Raw genomic sequence first — 14526 nt, 5'->3', positions numbered from 1 at the left:
GGAACAAATTAGAAAGGCACTAGAAATAAATCTGTAGAATACAGTGCCAATTAACGCAAGGAATGTACAAAATGAATGAGCTCGATTATGAAAGATATCACTAAAAATGTGTTTTTAAATCAGTTACAATTTTAATGTTTTATGTCAATGTTAATATACTAACAATTTAATTGTGCCTTCTTTAAATGATATTATTATATATAATAGTTACATTAGCTTAACTGGTTTCATGTGGTAACGAAAATTACCCAGCCATTTCAATGTATTTTTATTTAAACTTCATAAAACTTACTCAAAAAAATGCTTTATTAAATCTCAAAGACCACTAAAGAATATGGCAAATAATATTATATATAAAAAATATTCTAAACAATGAAAAAATTACGGATTAATGCGGCTTGGTCTAGAGATGGAGAACTATCGATAGTAGGCGCCATCGATACTCGACGATAGTCAATTTTGAGCCATCGATAGTGTCGATTGTGCCACCGATTGTTCTCCACTCTAGCTTGGTCCCATTTCTATTTTCGAATTAAATCGAAGCAAAACAATACTTTTTGAAGATGCTGAAAATTAATACATTTGAAATTTGTTGCAAACCAAAAAGTGTAGGTTTATTTATTTTTTATAGAATTAATTCGAAAGTGAATGGCAAACTTTACAGCTCGCTGATAAAAATACCAAACTATTAAAGTAAGACAATTTAATTTGTGTTTACTCTGTGCCCATTCATAACTGACTGATCTATGATTCGCATCCATTTGCTATTCAATCTTACTTATATTCAAATAAATTTGTAAAAATCGAAGTAAAAACAGTTCATGATAAATATTATCAATAGATTTAGTCGAAGTAATAAAGATTGTTCCATTATTTTTCGACCACTATTCTCAGTGAGTATATCATTAATCCAATCCATGTGGTACCACACATTCGAATAAACTGAAGGCATATGAGTGTTGCCACAGCCAAGACCATAAGTAACAACACCGTAGAGCGTGAGGTCTTGAATGAATGGATCTCCAGAATCACCAGGACATGGATCTTCGTCACTCTCCACGAAATTGCCAGCGCATAACATTTCAGCTGAGAAATACTTAATAATAGATTCACAAAACGATCGATTTCGCAACATAACATCAACATAAAGTATTCTTGAAGCAAGAGCGCCACCCTAAGAGCAGTAGATAGATCAGACTTAATAAATAGATAAGGCTTGACTGATTCAACCTCGTAAACACGTCCCCATCCCATCACTCTAAAAAAACTGCCTTCATTGGGAGGTTTTGATGGCAGCTTGATGAATCCCACATGTTTATTGTTCGATGGCAAAGATTCTGCCAACTTAATGAGCGCAATATTGTTTGTATTATACAACGTAAAGTTTGTGTGCACAAAGATCTTTTCGGCGGGTACATTTAAAGTGGCCCCAAGAATGTGCTTAAGTCGATTTGGAGTTCCAGCAACTACCAATATCACTCTACTTCGATGCATAATCTTGCGTTTGCTTTAAAATCATAATGAGTGAATTATAAATTTGATATATATTAATACCCACTCCATCACGCAATGTCCGGCTGTTATCACAAATATCGGGGATATTATAGTGCCGCCACAGAAATGATTATCGCCAAAATATTTGTGCGGTGTTCGTGATCTAATTGAGACAACATACTTGGCCAATGTTCGATAAAATACTTCATCAAAATTTGGAGTAGCGATTCGCTTCACACGATCTGATCTAACTGTTAGCTCCTCACTTACGGCTAAGCACAATATAATCAATAGAAAGTATATTAACTTAAAAAAATGCATGACAAGTATTAAAAATATTAATTTTTGACATAAAAATACTGGATGAATGTCTATTTGATTTTACTCTATGAGGCTTAAACTTCTCTGAATTAAATAGGAATTCTTCAACTGTTGATAATTTAAACATTCTTTTAATGGGCGCAGAGTATAAGAAATAAAAGACAACGCGGGTATTTACATATATTTAATATTGACTTTAGTTGAAATAATATTTAAAAAAAAATGAACTAATATAAAAAAACCCTTGCAAAATGATATTATATGAATAAATAAAGATCATAATCAAAATCTAATTAACAATGAGAAAGATAATTTGCCTAAAAGCAATCGGCAATAATGCTACAAATTTGATATACGATTAATGAATAATAATAAAAAAAAAGAACAGCTACAAAAATAATATTGAGAAAATAATATTCTATAAAACTGTAAATAAAGTATTAACACAATGTAATAAGCCGAAGATAAATATTAACTAATTCTAAAAAAGGTCAAAAGCAGGTGGCTTTTTAACACATCAAAGGCATTAATAAATTATCTACACAAAAACAACTTAAAGAAAAAGCTTTATAAGCTGTAGTAACAGCAGATTGCAAAAGCAAAATGTAAATAAAGTAAATTAAGATTAAAATTCGTTAATTAATTTTATTAGCTAACACTAAAATAATTTCCTAAGTATTTATAATAAAAAAAAAAACACGATATAAAATTACACAAATCTTTGCTAATTCTAAGTAATCTAAATATTCAAATATAAAAGAGAAGAAGAAAATACAAAATGTTTGCTTACTTAAATAATAATGTCACGAAAGCATTAGATATATATTTTAGGTTCCTCACTTCATCACAAAATAGAGTAGATTTCTAATAGATCAATTCAAATCTGACACCATTTAAAGATCGGCGCAAAGCAAGCAAAGTACATTTTTTAAATCTCAAAAAAAAAAAAGAAAGAAACACTGAATAACTACACACAACTTGAGCAAACTTATTAAAATGAAACGAAATATGAAACACGCTGTAAATACACGAAAATGTCAAACAAGAACAACAACAACTAGTTATAAATAAATAAGAATAATGAAAAGACAAGATGCAAAACAAAATAAGAAACCAGCAAGAACAGCTTCGCATTAATAAAGATCGTCCCAAAACAAAAATTGAACAAAAAAAAAATTATATATGTATGGCCAATGTCTTTGACTTTTGTGAGGTTTTTGCTGCCTAATCATTAAAGGGCGCGCAACATTTTCAGGTCAATGCACACGCGACACAGCCGGCGGCATCTTAACGGCAAAGCAACCCCTAAAAATAAAAACAGAGAAACAACCTGCCAACAGAACAGGCCGCGATCGAGAACAGCTTGCGCGATCTGCGCGCCTGAGGAAAACAGGTTCCTTAACCTGCCCGCTCTTAGTCTATGTTTTTTTTTTTTTGGGAACAAGTGTTTTGGCCCGCGCAACAGCTTCCTTCCGCTTGGCGCAAACTGGACTCGACTCGACTGCGTTGGAGACACAGTCGCTCTGCTGATGTCTCGCTTCGTTGCGCTCGTTGATTTCTACACCTGCAGCTGCATCGCAGTTGGCACGAGGTAAAATGCAGGCAGCGGCACAACTATTTAAACTCGGTTCTGCAGTCTGTGACCCCGGCCGGCTCTTGTAATTATTTACTACCTTTATAATGTTCAGTGTTGCTCTCTCGCTCTGGCTTCCAGTTTTAGCCACATTGTCTGCCCTTAATTGATGCTTGAATGAGTGTTGCACAGTGACGGGGCGGGTATCCCGTCAAAAAGACGTTACTTTTAGCCAACAGATCCGCAGCGCAGCACATGTGACAGCAGCTAAAATTTGTGTGTCAGGGTCAACAATCGAACATGTGTGTGATCGAATATTTAACAAGCCGAAGAAGAGCTCCATACGCGCCTACAACATTGTATATATATGTATAATATGCTAATGTACTTTCCGTATTTAGAGTTAGCCACCCGCTCACATAACTTCTGGATAAACGCAATCAACGCTGAGCAATCAACGTGCATAATAAAAACTCAATCATTACCTAAGCATAGAGCACAAAATTCTGTTTAACTGCAGTGCAATTAAGCTGTGCAGGTAACTCCCCTATCATTACAAAATTTCCATATGCGACACATGCAAACCAATTCAAGTGGCGCCACTCAAATGCATTAAGCCAAGAAGGGGGACGTGTCTACGTGTGTAAATAATAGGGCTAAAGTTGGCTAAGAAAGTCGTTAACACCCCCGCTTGCTCTGGCTTTAACCAACTTATATGCTACATATAAATATTATGATTTAAAGTGTTCCGAGGGCAGCGCTCTAATGGAATCAAGCAAATTATTTTAAGTGTACGTTGGTAATATTTTATTTCAGAATGCAAACTTTTTTGCGGTACTTTAATTCTAAGCTTTCCATAAGTTTTATGGATATGGTAGGTAAATGAAATAATAATTTAATAGTAAACATGTCAAAAATCTACAGTCGAATGTGCTCGACTGTGAGATACCCTCTATCCATTTTCAATAAAACTCTATTTTACAAATATACCAACAATATACCGCAAAGATACAACAATATATGAGAGGCTTTATTTTGTATATTGATAATGTGCTGCACTCAAAATATACCATAAAGTACTAAATATTCCACATTGTCAGCCAACACGAAAGCTTTATTTGGTATATTAATATAGTATTACGTTTAAAAATACCATAAAGTACTAAATATTCCGCATTGTCAAAGCAGCTAAGACCAGATTAAAGTAGACGTTTTATGTCATAGAAAAGTATTTTTTAAATAAATTTTACAATTTGTATTTGAAAGCAACCAAATTGCCAGAATCATATGTATCATACATATGTACCATTATTGTGTGTATCTTCCAAATTCCCTTGTTATTCGATTTAATTTAGATTGTTAATCTTATGCTAATGATCAAAGCTTGATCAAAAGTGGGTACCAATAAAAATACAAAACAATGAATCCTAGTGAAGTTATCGCCAATCAGAAGTTTAGCTCTTTTGCGAAGCAAAGTTTGTATTTAAATATAATATTGAAAGGCTACCAAAAGTTAGCAGAAATTATGAGAAATAAAACTCTTGAAAGTAGAATTCATTCTGGTGCAGTTGCCGTTCCAAGCAATCAATTTAATTGCATCCAGACCAAAAATTAATCATATTTTGGAGAGCTTAAAGTCGCGACATTAAATTGAGCTTAGTGTCAGGCCAAAATGGGCGTGGCAATTAGTTGTTCATGTGTGCGCATTAATTGCCCTCTGTCCAAAATCCAAATAAAAATTAAGAACCAAGCATTTGCGAGCCGTAAAACTCGAGGTACAACACAGTCCCAAGGCAATTGTTAGTCCGATGTTCGTGTACTTTCCCACACTTACTCGAAGAACATAGAAATGCATAGATGGGTATATACTATATAAGGTGTACTATACAACAACAAAAAAAGAACTGAAACGACAAAGTCCTGTTTCCATTATTACCAAACATTATGTTTGTTTATTACGAGCCAACGTCGCCGGCTGAGGCGGTGCCATATCGTGAAATCGCTGAACCACAACGACGCAACGGCAGGTACGACCTTATAGAGTATGTAGATGTAATACTCACCCCTAGATAACCCTGGCCAACATAAAGTTTCAGCAAATTAGTACAGGCTGCCCCATAACCTGCTGCCGAATCAATCATTTACATAATCGCAGCTCACAACTCGCAGCAAAGCGTCAAAATTTCACGCGCTCTGGCGAAATTGTTCTCCCCAAAATTGACAACTTGCGTGTTTTTAAATGTAATACTTCGAAAGGGAGAAACAGGAGTAGAACTAGCCTAGCATAGTACTAAGGCAGTTTAAATGTACGGGTGTATTTAGTATATTAGATATACCATATTTTATTACATGAATTGAGAAATTTATAATATTTGATCGAAACTATATGTTTACTTATCTTCTTTAAAAGCTGAATAAGGATCAGATATTGCATAATTCTTTAGAAAACTAGAGATTGATTAATTTCTGCAAAATTGTGTTAAATATTTAGTACATATTTTATACTATACTATTAATTGAACAACTGAACAACTAAATTACGTACTATTGATTTGCTATAACAAATAATATAGACACATACTAGATTAGAGGATATATGTATGTATATGGATATTTACATACCAAAACTAGCGACGAAAAGCTCCACTTGATTAGGATAAAATCAAACATTGCTTGTACTACATTGCATACTCAATTGAGAATATGTTATTAAGCCAACAAAGGCATTTCATAATTATATCTAATTTCCATTGGATTTACAGAAATGTTCAATTAAGTTCAATTAAGTTTAGATCAATCATCCAATCCACCAGGGACATAACTAATTACGATAAATAGCTTGCTCAGCCTGATTCAAATAAGTGGAAATATAGCTCAGGAATTGTATTATTCTTCAAGTGTAGACTGTATGTAACATGTTCTAAAAACTATATTTTATTAATATGTATATTTTAAATGAATACAATCTCACTTTAGGCTTTAAGTAACCGAGGCCTCTTCAGCATTAAATTCACATATTCTTATTTACTTTCTAGCTTTGCTATTTTCATGCAAACTGTATTCTTAACTCTGTTGTCCTGCAGCTAAACTTAGCTGTTGTTAGCCCTTTGGCCTCTAACATTTCAGTAGTTGTGTTTCTATAAATATATAAATTAATTAAAATAGAATTCAGTTTTACTTTCTTAGCTGCAAGCAAGTCTTCCTCTATATTTTTTTTTTTACATTCATATATCAAAGTGTTTTTCAAGCCAGCCAAAAATGCCGTTAGCAACAAAAGTACAACAATTTCGTGTCATGAAAAAGCTAAAGCAACAACAACATCAAGAAAAATCGAATCGAAAGGTGAATGCTGCCCATTAACAATAAAATATACAATACACGGCAGAAATATTGGGAGTACGAGTTGGGTCCTGGCGGCAGAAAGAATTTTATGTACCGCGAGTTCTTTTTTTTTTTGTTGTAGTTGTTGTTGTTGTCGTATTTTTTATAGTAGTTGTTGTTGCTGCACGTTATCAACAATCTCGTTTTACCAAATAACACAAAGTGCGCCCAGGCATTGGTATTGGTAAAATACTAGCAACAACAACACGCACATCGAGTGTGGAATAGGGCTAGGGGTTAGCCGAGACACGCTATGAAAAAATACCGGAGGGGGCAACAAAAAAAATGAGAAAAACTGCAATGTGGATGAGGGAGTGGTCGGTCGGTGTTTCGGTCTTCCAGTCTTTCTGTCTTTCGGTCTTTCGGTCGCTCGCTCGCTCGCATGTGGATCTGACTGTAAGTGGGAAATTGGTAGCACGGTTGGTGGTTGCTGCTGGTTGGCCAAAAGACGACGACAACGGGCCGCGGCAGTTGTTGTTAGCAGCTACTACCAACAACAACCGTTGATGATGACGGCAGCAACAGCACCTAACAACCCCTAGACTCTTGCTCTCTCTCTTCCTCTCTCTTTCTCACACTCTCACTTTGTATCTCTGTCTCACTATATGCATGTGCGTGTGTAAAGGTGTGTGTGTGTGTATGTGTGTGCGTGAGTTGGTAGCTGCCTGGTTTTGCTTTAAAGTTTTGTGTGGTAGCAAATAAAATTTTAGTTAGTCACATGCCGTCGTCAAGGATACGCCGTCGTCGTCAGTCCTGTTTGTTGTGCATTAAACGCGCCTTCGCCAAGTTGTCACTGGCAACCAGCTAAAACTAAAGGACTCTCTTACCCACACACACACACAAGCTCTGCCAATGTTTGCTAGCCTAGGCATTATTTGAATATGAACTGAACTGAACATTGCACTGGCTGAACAAGGACAACAGCTTAGCACCTTAGCCACCTGTCTAGATCTAGAAACGAAAATATTAGCAGTTTCCGGCTGCGCTGCCTGACGTCGACAATTCTGCCTCTGCCTCTGCCTCTGACGCTGACGTCGAGCAGCACGTTACAATAGCTGCAAATTCAAATTTGAACTTCAGTCAAGTGTCAAAGCTCAAAGGATTAACATGTCCTGCGGCTCTAGCATGGCAGCTGGCCAACAGTTTAGTGATCAAGTGTAAAACCAGCCAACACCACACATGCAAATTAAACTACAAAACAAGAAAAATAAAGAACACTGCCAACAAATTATAAACTAACAACCAAAAGACTTCAACGAGAAACTCTATCGATATTTACGCAGCGATCAAGCTAGAATTTCGCAACGAGAAAACAATTCCAAGGAAAACGACCAAAACGGTAAGTCTAGATCAACTAGTCGGTCAATTTGCAATTCGTTCGATTGTGATTTTGGTAGAAGATCGTTGCTGCTGCTGCTACTACCATTGTATCTTGGCACTGGGAGAATTCACAGTTGATTTTTGAATACTCTGTGGTTCTGCGGGTGCCAAAATCTAATGAGTGGGTAAAGAAACAACCACAATACGATCATAAGTAGGTAGCATGAAACTAGGGCAACATGTTAAAGCATGTTAAACGATGATTAATATTATAAAAACTGGCAGCAATTTACCAGAAAATAAGCTAAAGTTATTAGCAAAATATTTTAATTCTGTAAGCATTGCATAGCACGTTAAATAAATTTTAATTTCAAGAAGAAATCTCAATTTCAATGAAAGCAAATAATGAAAGACTGAAAAAAATTTTATTTAATGTACCGAAAATGTATATAAAATACTCATTTTAGGAAAACTATTTTATTCATATTTATGTGGGGAAGGGACTGTAGATTTTTTTACCAATGTTATACCTTCATTTTCCATACTTTAAAATATATATATCTTTTTTGACACACCTCATTACAAACCTATGACAGTTATTTTTTCATACCTTTCTTTTTTCAATTCAAATGCCCTATGCAACAACTCGTTTAGTTATTTTTATACTTCAACATAGTATAATTATCTATACATGCAAGTTAAGCTAAATTTAGCTGCAGTAACACGCTTTTAACTGAAACTTACTTTGAAAAGATGTTAAAAATACATACATTAGAACGTCATAGTTAGTAAGTAATTCAAATACATCGTAGCAATGAAATTCGTGGAAAGACATTGAACTTTGATAGGCAAGCCGGCATAGTTTGTCCAGCAAGTTCTAAAGAATTTCTTGGAAAGTCTGAAAACCCCAACGTTCCTTCCATTAATTAATCATTTGATAGCTGCTGCACAACCCGCCCTACAACAATTAGTTGCACTTAAAACGTCAGCGCTGGGCGTTTAGATAATTGTCCTGTGTGAAAGTGTTGTCCAAAGGACCTTCTCCCACCACAACAACAAATTAAATTTTCATTTGAACTTATCTTGATTGGAAATTACATTTTTTTTCCTACGAATGCTTGCATGTTCAGTTTTGCCAAGTCCGACTTCGAGTTCGAGTAATCAAAGGCTTCATTGACATGTGCGAGCGGGACCTGAACTTTGTCGGAGGGGGTGTAGAGAAAGAGGAGGGGAGCAGGGGAATAGGGAAACTCATAGTCAGTCAGTGGCCGAACCGTGGGCGTGTCCCCTTGCATACGAAATCCCTTGCAGCAAAGCCGCACTATAACTCATTTGCCTAATAGCTTTGAAGAGCCAAAGCGGGCGTGGATTGTTATGCAGTGGTCTGTCAATATGCAAGTGGAATGGGCGTCTACTATTAAATATTTACCAAATTTGCATATTTATTAACAATTAAGGGCAAGCAAGCAAATCCAACACTTTCACAAGAACTCTACAATTACGAAATCGCAAAGAAATGTTCTGCAAACACGAAAGAATTTTTCAAAAATAAATATATCGATTTTTTAAAATTCTAAACTGACTTGTAATATTTTAAAATGTATTGTTTTTGTGGTAATATTTAATTCATAAATAGCGAAAGTAATATAGAATTTTGATCCTAATCTATTTATGTATTTATTCCACTGTTCAATTAAACCACTTAAAGAGTTTCTCGCTTACTGCAACACCTGGTGAGACTCGATGTAGTTTTTACCACAAGTTTTACTGCCACGATATATAATTGGTGCTATTTGGCACGCTGCAGTTTACGCTGGCATAAATTTGCATTATTCCATAAGTCAAAACAGGCTGTGTTTTTCGCCTCTTCACAGTTTTCTTCTTCGTTTTTTGGCAAATAAAATTTGCATACAAAATGCAAGTCAACAGCTACAATTTATGCGGCCAAAATGGTCGAAAGAAACTGTCGAGTAGCAGACAGAGCTAAATAATGATAGAAACAAAGTTTTTGTGGGTAATTTTCTAGGAATTCGAGCACGGCAATTGGCCATCGGAAGGACAGGTGGGTTGAGTTTGCTTATGGCGAGGGTGTGTGTGGGCAGCTGGTGTCCATTGCACCACCAGGCAATGACTATGCACTGTGAAACTTCGTGCATAATTTATTTAATCGTCGGCAACAAATCTAAATTGATCGTTAGACGTAGGCGGCCAAACAACCACCGACATCAACAACAGCTACAAAACACAAAAAAAAACAACAATAACATGTCTAACAGCCTTTTTGCGTGTTTCGAAAAAGAAATCGAATCATACATAGCTTTATATATGTATATATGTATATAAGGACCTTATATTACAAGTGCTCATAGTAACAATTTTCACCCGCCTTTCACTTGCAGTGCCAATTAGTGTCACAATTCAGGCAACATGGCGCCTCAACAGCAACAGCAACAGCAACTACAACAAAACTCTACATTCATCGATGATAATCTTGACACCTGTCCATCGCTATTGAATTTACCTGAAAGCCCCATACTGCCGACCAAACATCAGCATTATCAGCACCGCCAAAATCAAGACAATAATAACAACAACAACCATGAGAAGGGGAACGACAGAGGCAATAAGCCATGCGGCGAACGTCTAGTAGATGCAAAAGTGGCAACAGCCACAACTGCAACCCGCGGCTCTGCCCCACAACCAGGGCAAAATCAACAACACGGCAGCAAGGCAGCAAACGGAAATGGCCAACACACGGCCGCCAGTCGATGGCATCGCCATCGCTCCATTTCCCTGTACGGCGTTAATAGCACTGTGGTAAGTGCCTCACACGTAACGTGCCCCTGCCACATCTCACTCCCGCTCTCACTCCTTGTCCCGCCCCCCCTCCATAGACTCGTGGGCTTCCAGTGAAATCAAACAAATCACCTAATTGGATAGCTAGCTGAAGCAAAATATTGTGTGTTGTGCTTAAGAACGTAGCATGTTTGGCTTTGGTTGGTTGGGTTAGTCATCCATATAAGGTAAATGGAATGGGAGAATCCGTGTACAGTTAGGCCGTGTCGAAATGAAGCTAATGCTCACATATTTGGGGGCTATTATTATAAGCTGAAAATCAAATTGATTACCCCAAATCGCATTCGAATTGCAACTGCGACCTATGACGTCTTTGTAAAGTTTAGCAATGCCAACTCATTCAATGCTGCAATTTGGCAACAGCGCCTAGGGATAATGAGAAGCATATGTACATGAAGTTTAGCAACACACACATAAAAATATCCACAAATTTCAATCAACTTTTTGAAAACTTCAGTACTGCTAAGCAAAATACTTAATTAAAAAGCTCTGCAATTTAGCTTATAGTATTCAGCAAAGTAAGACCACCTTATATTGAAATTTGGCAACATAGCAAAATTTGGTAGCCGCGCTAAAAAGAAGGCTACACGAATTCTGACAACAACTATATAAAAAAGGAACTTTTTACAAAAATTATAGGATTAGTAAAAAGAAAATATTAAAATTACAAATGTTGTATTAGTTCAATAATTTCAAATAACTAACATGTAAATTTAACGTACTAGTGAAATTCGGCAACATAGCAATGTATGAACATACATATATCGTAGCCTTAAACCACAAGTTCGCTGCAGTAACATTGTGCACACAAATAACTGGGTAATAACCATAGTTAGCAATTGCTTACAATGTCATAAAAACCGGTCGACTAATAAACCAATGCATTTGCCTTCTTCTACTTCCGGCACAAACAGGAACAGGGTCATAAGGAAATACCCATTTGGCTGGACGATGATGAGCCGCGTTATGTATCGGGCGTAACAAATAAAACGACATGCAATGACATAATCAAAGCGCTGATTGATGATGAGCTGAGTAATGGCAATGCCCACTATTGCAGCAACAACAACAATCAAGGTGAGTCAATATAGGAGATTTACCGCCTATAGTTAGCACTTTTGGTATTTGTTTTTTTTTTTTTGGTATTATTATCGACCAAAACTTTTATTTATTTATGTGTTTACAATTATTTGTATTTTTTGATTTTATTTTCGTTTCGTTTCGTTTCCCCGAAAAAAAAACAAAAAACAACACAAAAAAACAAGATGGCGGCCATGGCACAGCAGCATCGCGTGACTACAGCGATTACGTTATAACGGAACGTTGGCGTGGTATCGAGCGCAGCTACGACGGCAACATGGCCATTTTACCTGTTTGGCGCGCTTGGAGTCGTGTGCACAATGAGGTAATATGCGACACAGCTCCCTCTTCCCCACCCCAACTCTCTCCCTTTTCCGCCTCCAACCAGCCCACCTGCCGTGCAAAAACTGGGCCCAAGGCAACAACAAAAGTCGACACTGATTGCATAATAAGCGTTTGTTTCTATTTTTTTTCTGTTTTTGTGTCCTGTTCGTCCGACTGGCGCCGCACGCAAGTCAAGAAATGTGAAATTCATGTTCCGTAGCACCGACCTCCCCGACCCCTTTCATCTACAAGTCACGCCTCCACATACAAGATACATTATATATATATATATATGTATGTATGTATGTATAGCATATGTACAATATATACCATCGAGCGTATGCTCGATTTGACTTGATTATGCGTCGCCTTTTCCATTATTTTAGTTTAGCTTTTCATGACGCACGAAATGAAATCAATTTGCCTATTGATTTTTATATTAAAGTTAATGTTTTGTTTTTGTTTTTTTTTTCCTACTTTTCCCCCTAATTTGTTATTGCGTGCACTAGTTTTTATCTGTAGTCCCAGCGATCATTAATTTTATTTTGCTTTTTTGGCTTAATAGTATTTTAATTGTCATTGTTGTCACGATAAGAAAAGAGTTGCGTAAGAATGATCAAATATTTAAGACTCCCTAAGGATAACTAAAGATATCATAAATCATTTTTGTATTTGTTTACAATATATTTACTGTCTTTTATTTTAATTTATTTGCAGCTGCGTCTCTCACTCAAGCATCGTCGAGAGCTCACGGAACCTCCACAGCTGCAGCTAATGCAACTTGCCCCAACCGTTCCTACGCATAATTTCTCCTTGCTCAAGTGGTTTAAAAAAACTTTTACATCGAAGCGACAAGAAGCAAAAAAGCCAATACCAAAGTTGCCAACACGCCAGCCAAGACAACGAAAGATAAACGTTTACTGGCCAAGGGGCAGCAGGAAATGCCTGATGAACTGCTCTTGATATTACTGCCCGATCAGCATTACGATGCAACCACGGAAGTCAATCGTCAGGCCAAGGCCAAACTATACAAATTAGCCGAGACTCGTGCAACGCAACGGAAACGCCAACGTCAAAGCCGACGCACTCGTCACGAGCCGATTGCCCCAACCGAATCGATTGTGAACAACAATTGCATACGACGGCGACGCAAGGATGCCCCACTGCGTAATAGTGTGCGCAACAAGTTGGCAGCCCTGCACGCCGATATGAATGTGATGTATGAAAGAGAATATAATCTGACGCGGCAGCTATCGGAAAAGTGCAAGCAATACAAGATGCACAACGAGCAATACATATCGCCGGAAATGGAGGTATCGGTGGGTCAACTGCAGCGTAATATTGAAGCTTATGCGGAGGATATTATAAAAACTGAACACGAACTGCTCGAGCTGAAGATCGAAATCAAACATGACATTTCGCTTATCAATAATCTCAAGCGCATGACCCTTGAGGCAGAGTCGCCTGCGAAAATAAAAACAAAACACAATACGGTTGAAAAAGTGAAGAAAAAGGAGACGATGACGACGACAGAAGAAACACCTCAAGTTGCTAAAAATGTACATGAAATGCAATTCGTTGATAATATTTATGAGTTTTGCGACAATAATGCAAGCATGTTAGTTTAGTTGTAATCCATTTTGTTAAGTTTTAAGCAATAAAGCCATTTTTAAATACAAATTCCGTTTTCTTTTATTTTTGCCTTTTCCTCAAATTCGTTAATGGTACCCCAAAGTGTCTCGACGGAAATTGTGAAGGTGCATATATGCATTCTATTTCATTTTAATTAAAGCCGCCAACAAGATTATGTTTAAGCTAACAACTTACCTGTTTTCGGTGGATTAATAATCCATTTAAAAGTGTAAAAACGTTCATTAACATACAAATGAACATGCGCGAAACACTTGCTAGTGTGATTGATATTTACACATTTATTTCAAGGCACTGTGCGATGGAATATCAATAAATGGCAATACCAAAATTGTAGCACATTTAACAAAAATCTTTCACATAAAAAAATAAAACAAAAATGTAATTGAAAATAACGTTTTGACGAAAATATATTTTTGGCGCTGCTTTTGATCAATGTGGCCGTAACAACAGACGGAATTGCGCAGCCCTGGAAGTCATCCAATGGTACAATTCGGAGCGTTTGCTGTTGCCACATTTCGTAAACA

At 36.6% G+C, this 14526-nt stretch overlaps 2 protein-coding genes across 2 annotated transcripts; one reads left to right on the top strand and one right to left on the bottom strand.

The window, feature by feature from the left end:
• Positions 1 to 642: 642 nt before the first annotated feature.
• Positions 643 to 1859, bottom strand: LOC133846422 (mite allergen Der p 3-like). Its single transcript, XM_062281406.1, has 3 exons — positions 1559 to 1859; positions 1231 to 1507; positions 643 to 1174 (listed from the first exon to the last, which is right to left on the bottom strand). The coding sequence occupies exons 1-3, from the start codon at positions 1813 to 1815 to the stop codon at positions 785 to 787; spliced, it is 924 nt and encodes a 307-aa protein (XP_062137390.1). The 5' UTR covers positions 1816 to 1859; the 3' UTR covers positions 643 to 784.
• A 5620-nt stretch (positions 1860 to 7479) lies between these two features.
• On the top strand, positions 7480 to 14022 carry LOC133844803 (putative uncharacterized protein DDB_G0271606). Its single transcript, XM_062279066.1, is given in 6 exon segments — positions 7480 to 8108; positions 10489 to 10906; positions 11860 to 12022; positions 12211 to 12350; positions 13067 to 13250; positions 13253 to 14022. Coding segments are annotated over 5 exon segments (1602 nt in total). The 5' UTR covers positions 7480 to 8108; positions 10489 to 10516; the 3' UTR covers positions 13978 to 14022.
• The last annotated feature ends 504 nt before the right edge of the window (positions 14023 to 14526 follow it).

This window comes from Drosophila sulfurigaster, chromosome 3 (genome assembly GCF_023558435.1).
Source record: "Drosophila sulfurigaster albostrigata strain 15112-1811.04 chromosome 3, ASM2355843v2, whole genome shotgun sequence".
NCBI classification, from domain to species: Eukaryota; Metazoa; Arthropoda; class Insecta; order Diptera; family Drosophilidae; genus Drosophila; species Drosophila sulfurigaster.
The sequence above is the reverse complement of the archived record's forward strand: the minus strand, read 5'-3'. Positions and strand labels throughout refer to the sequence as shown.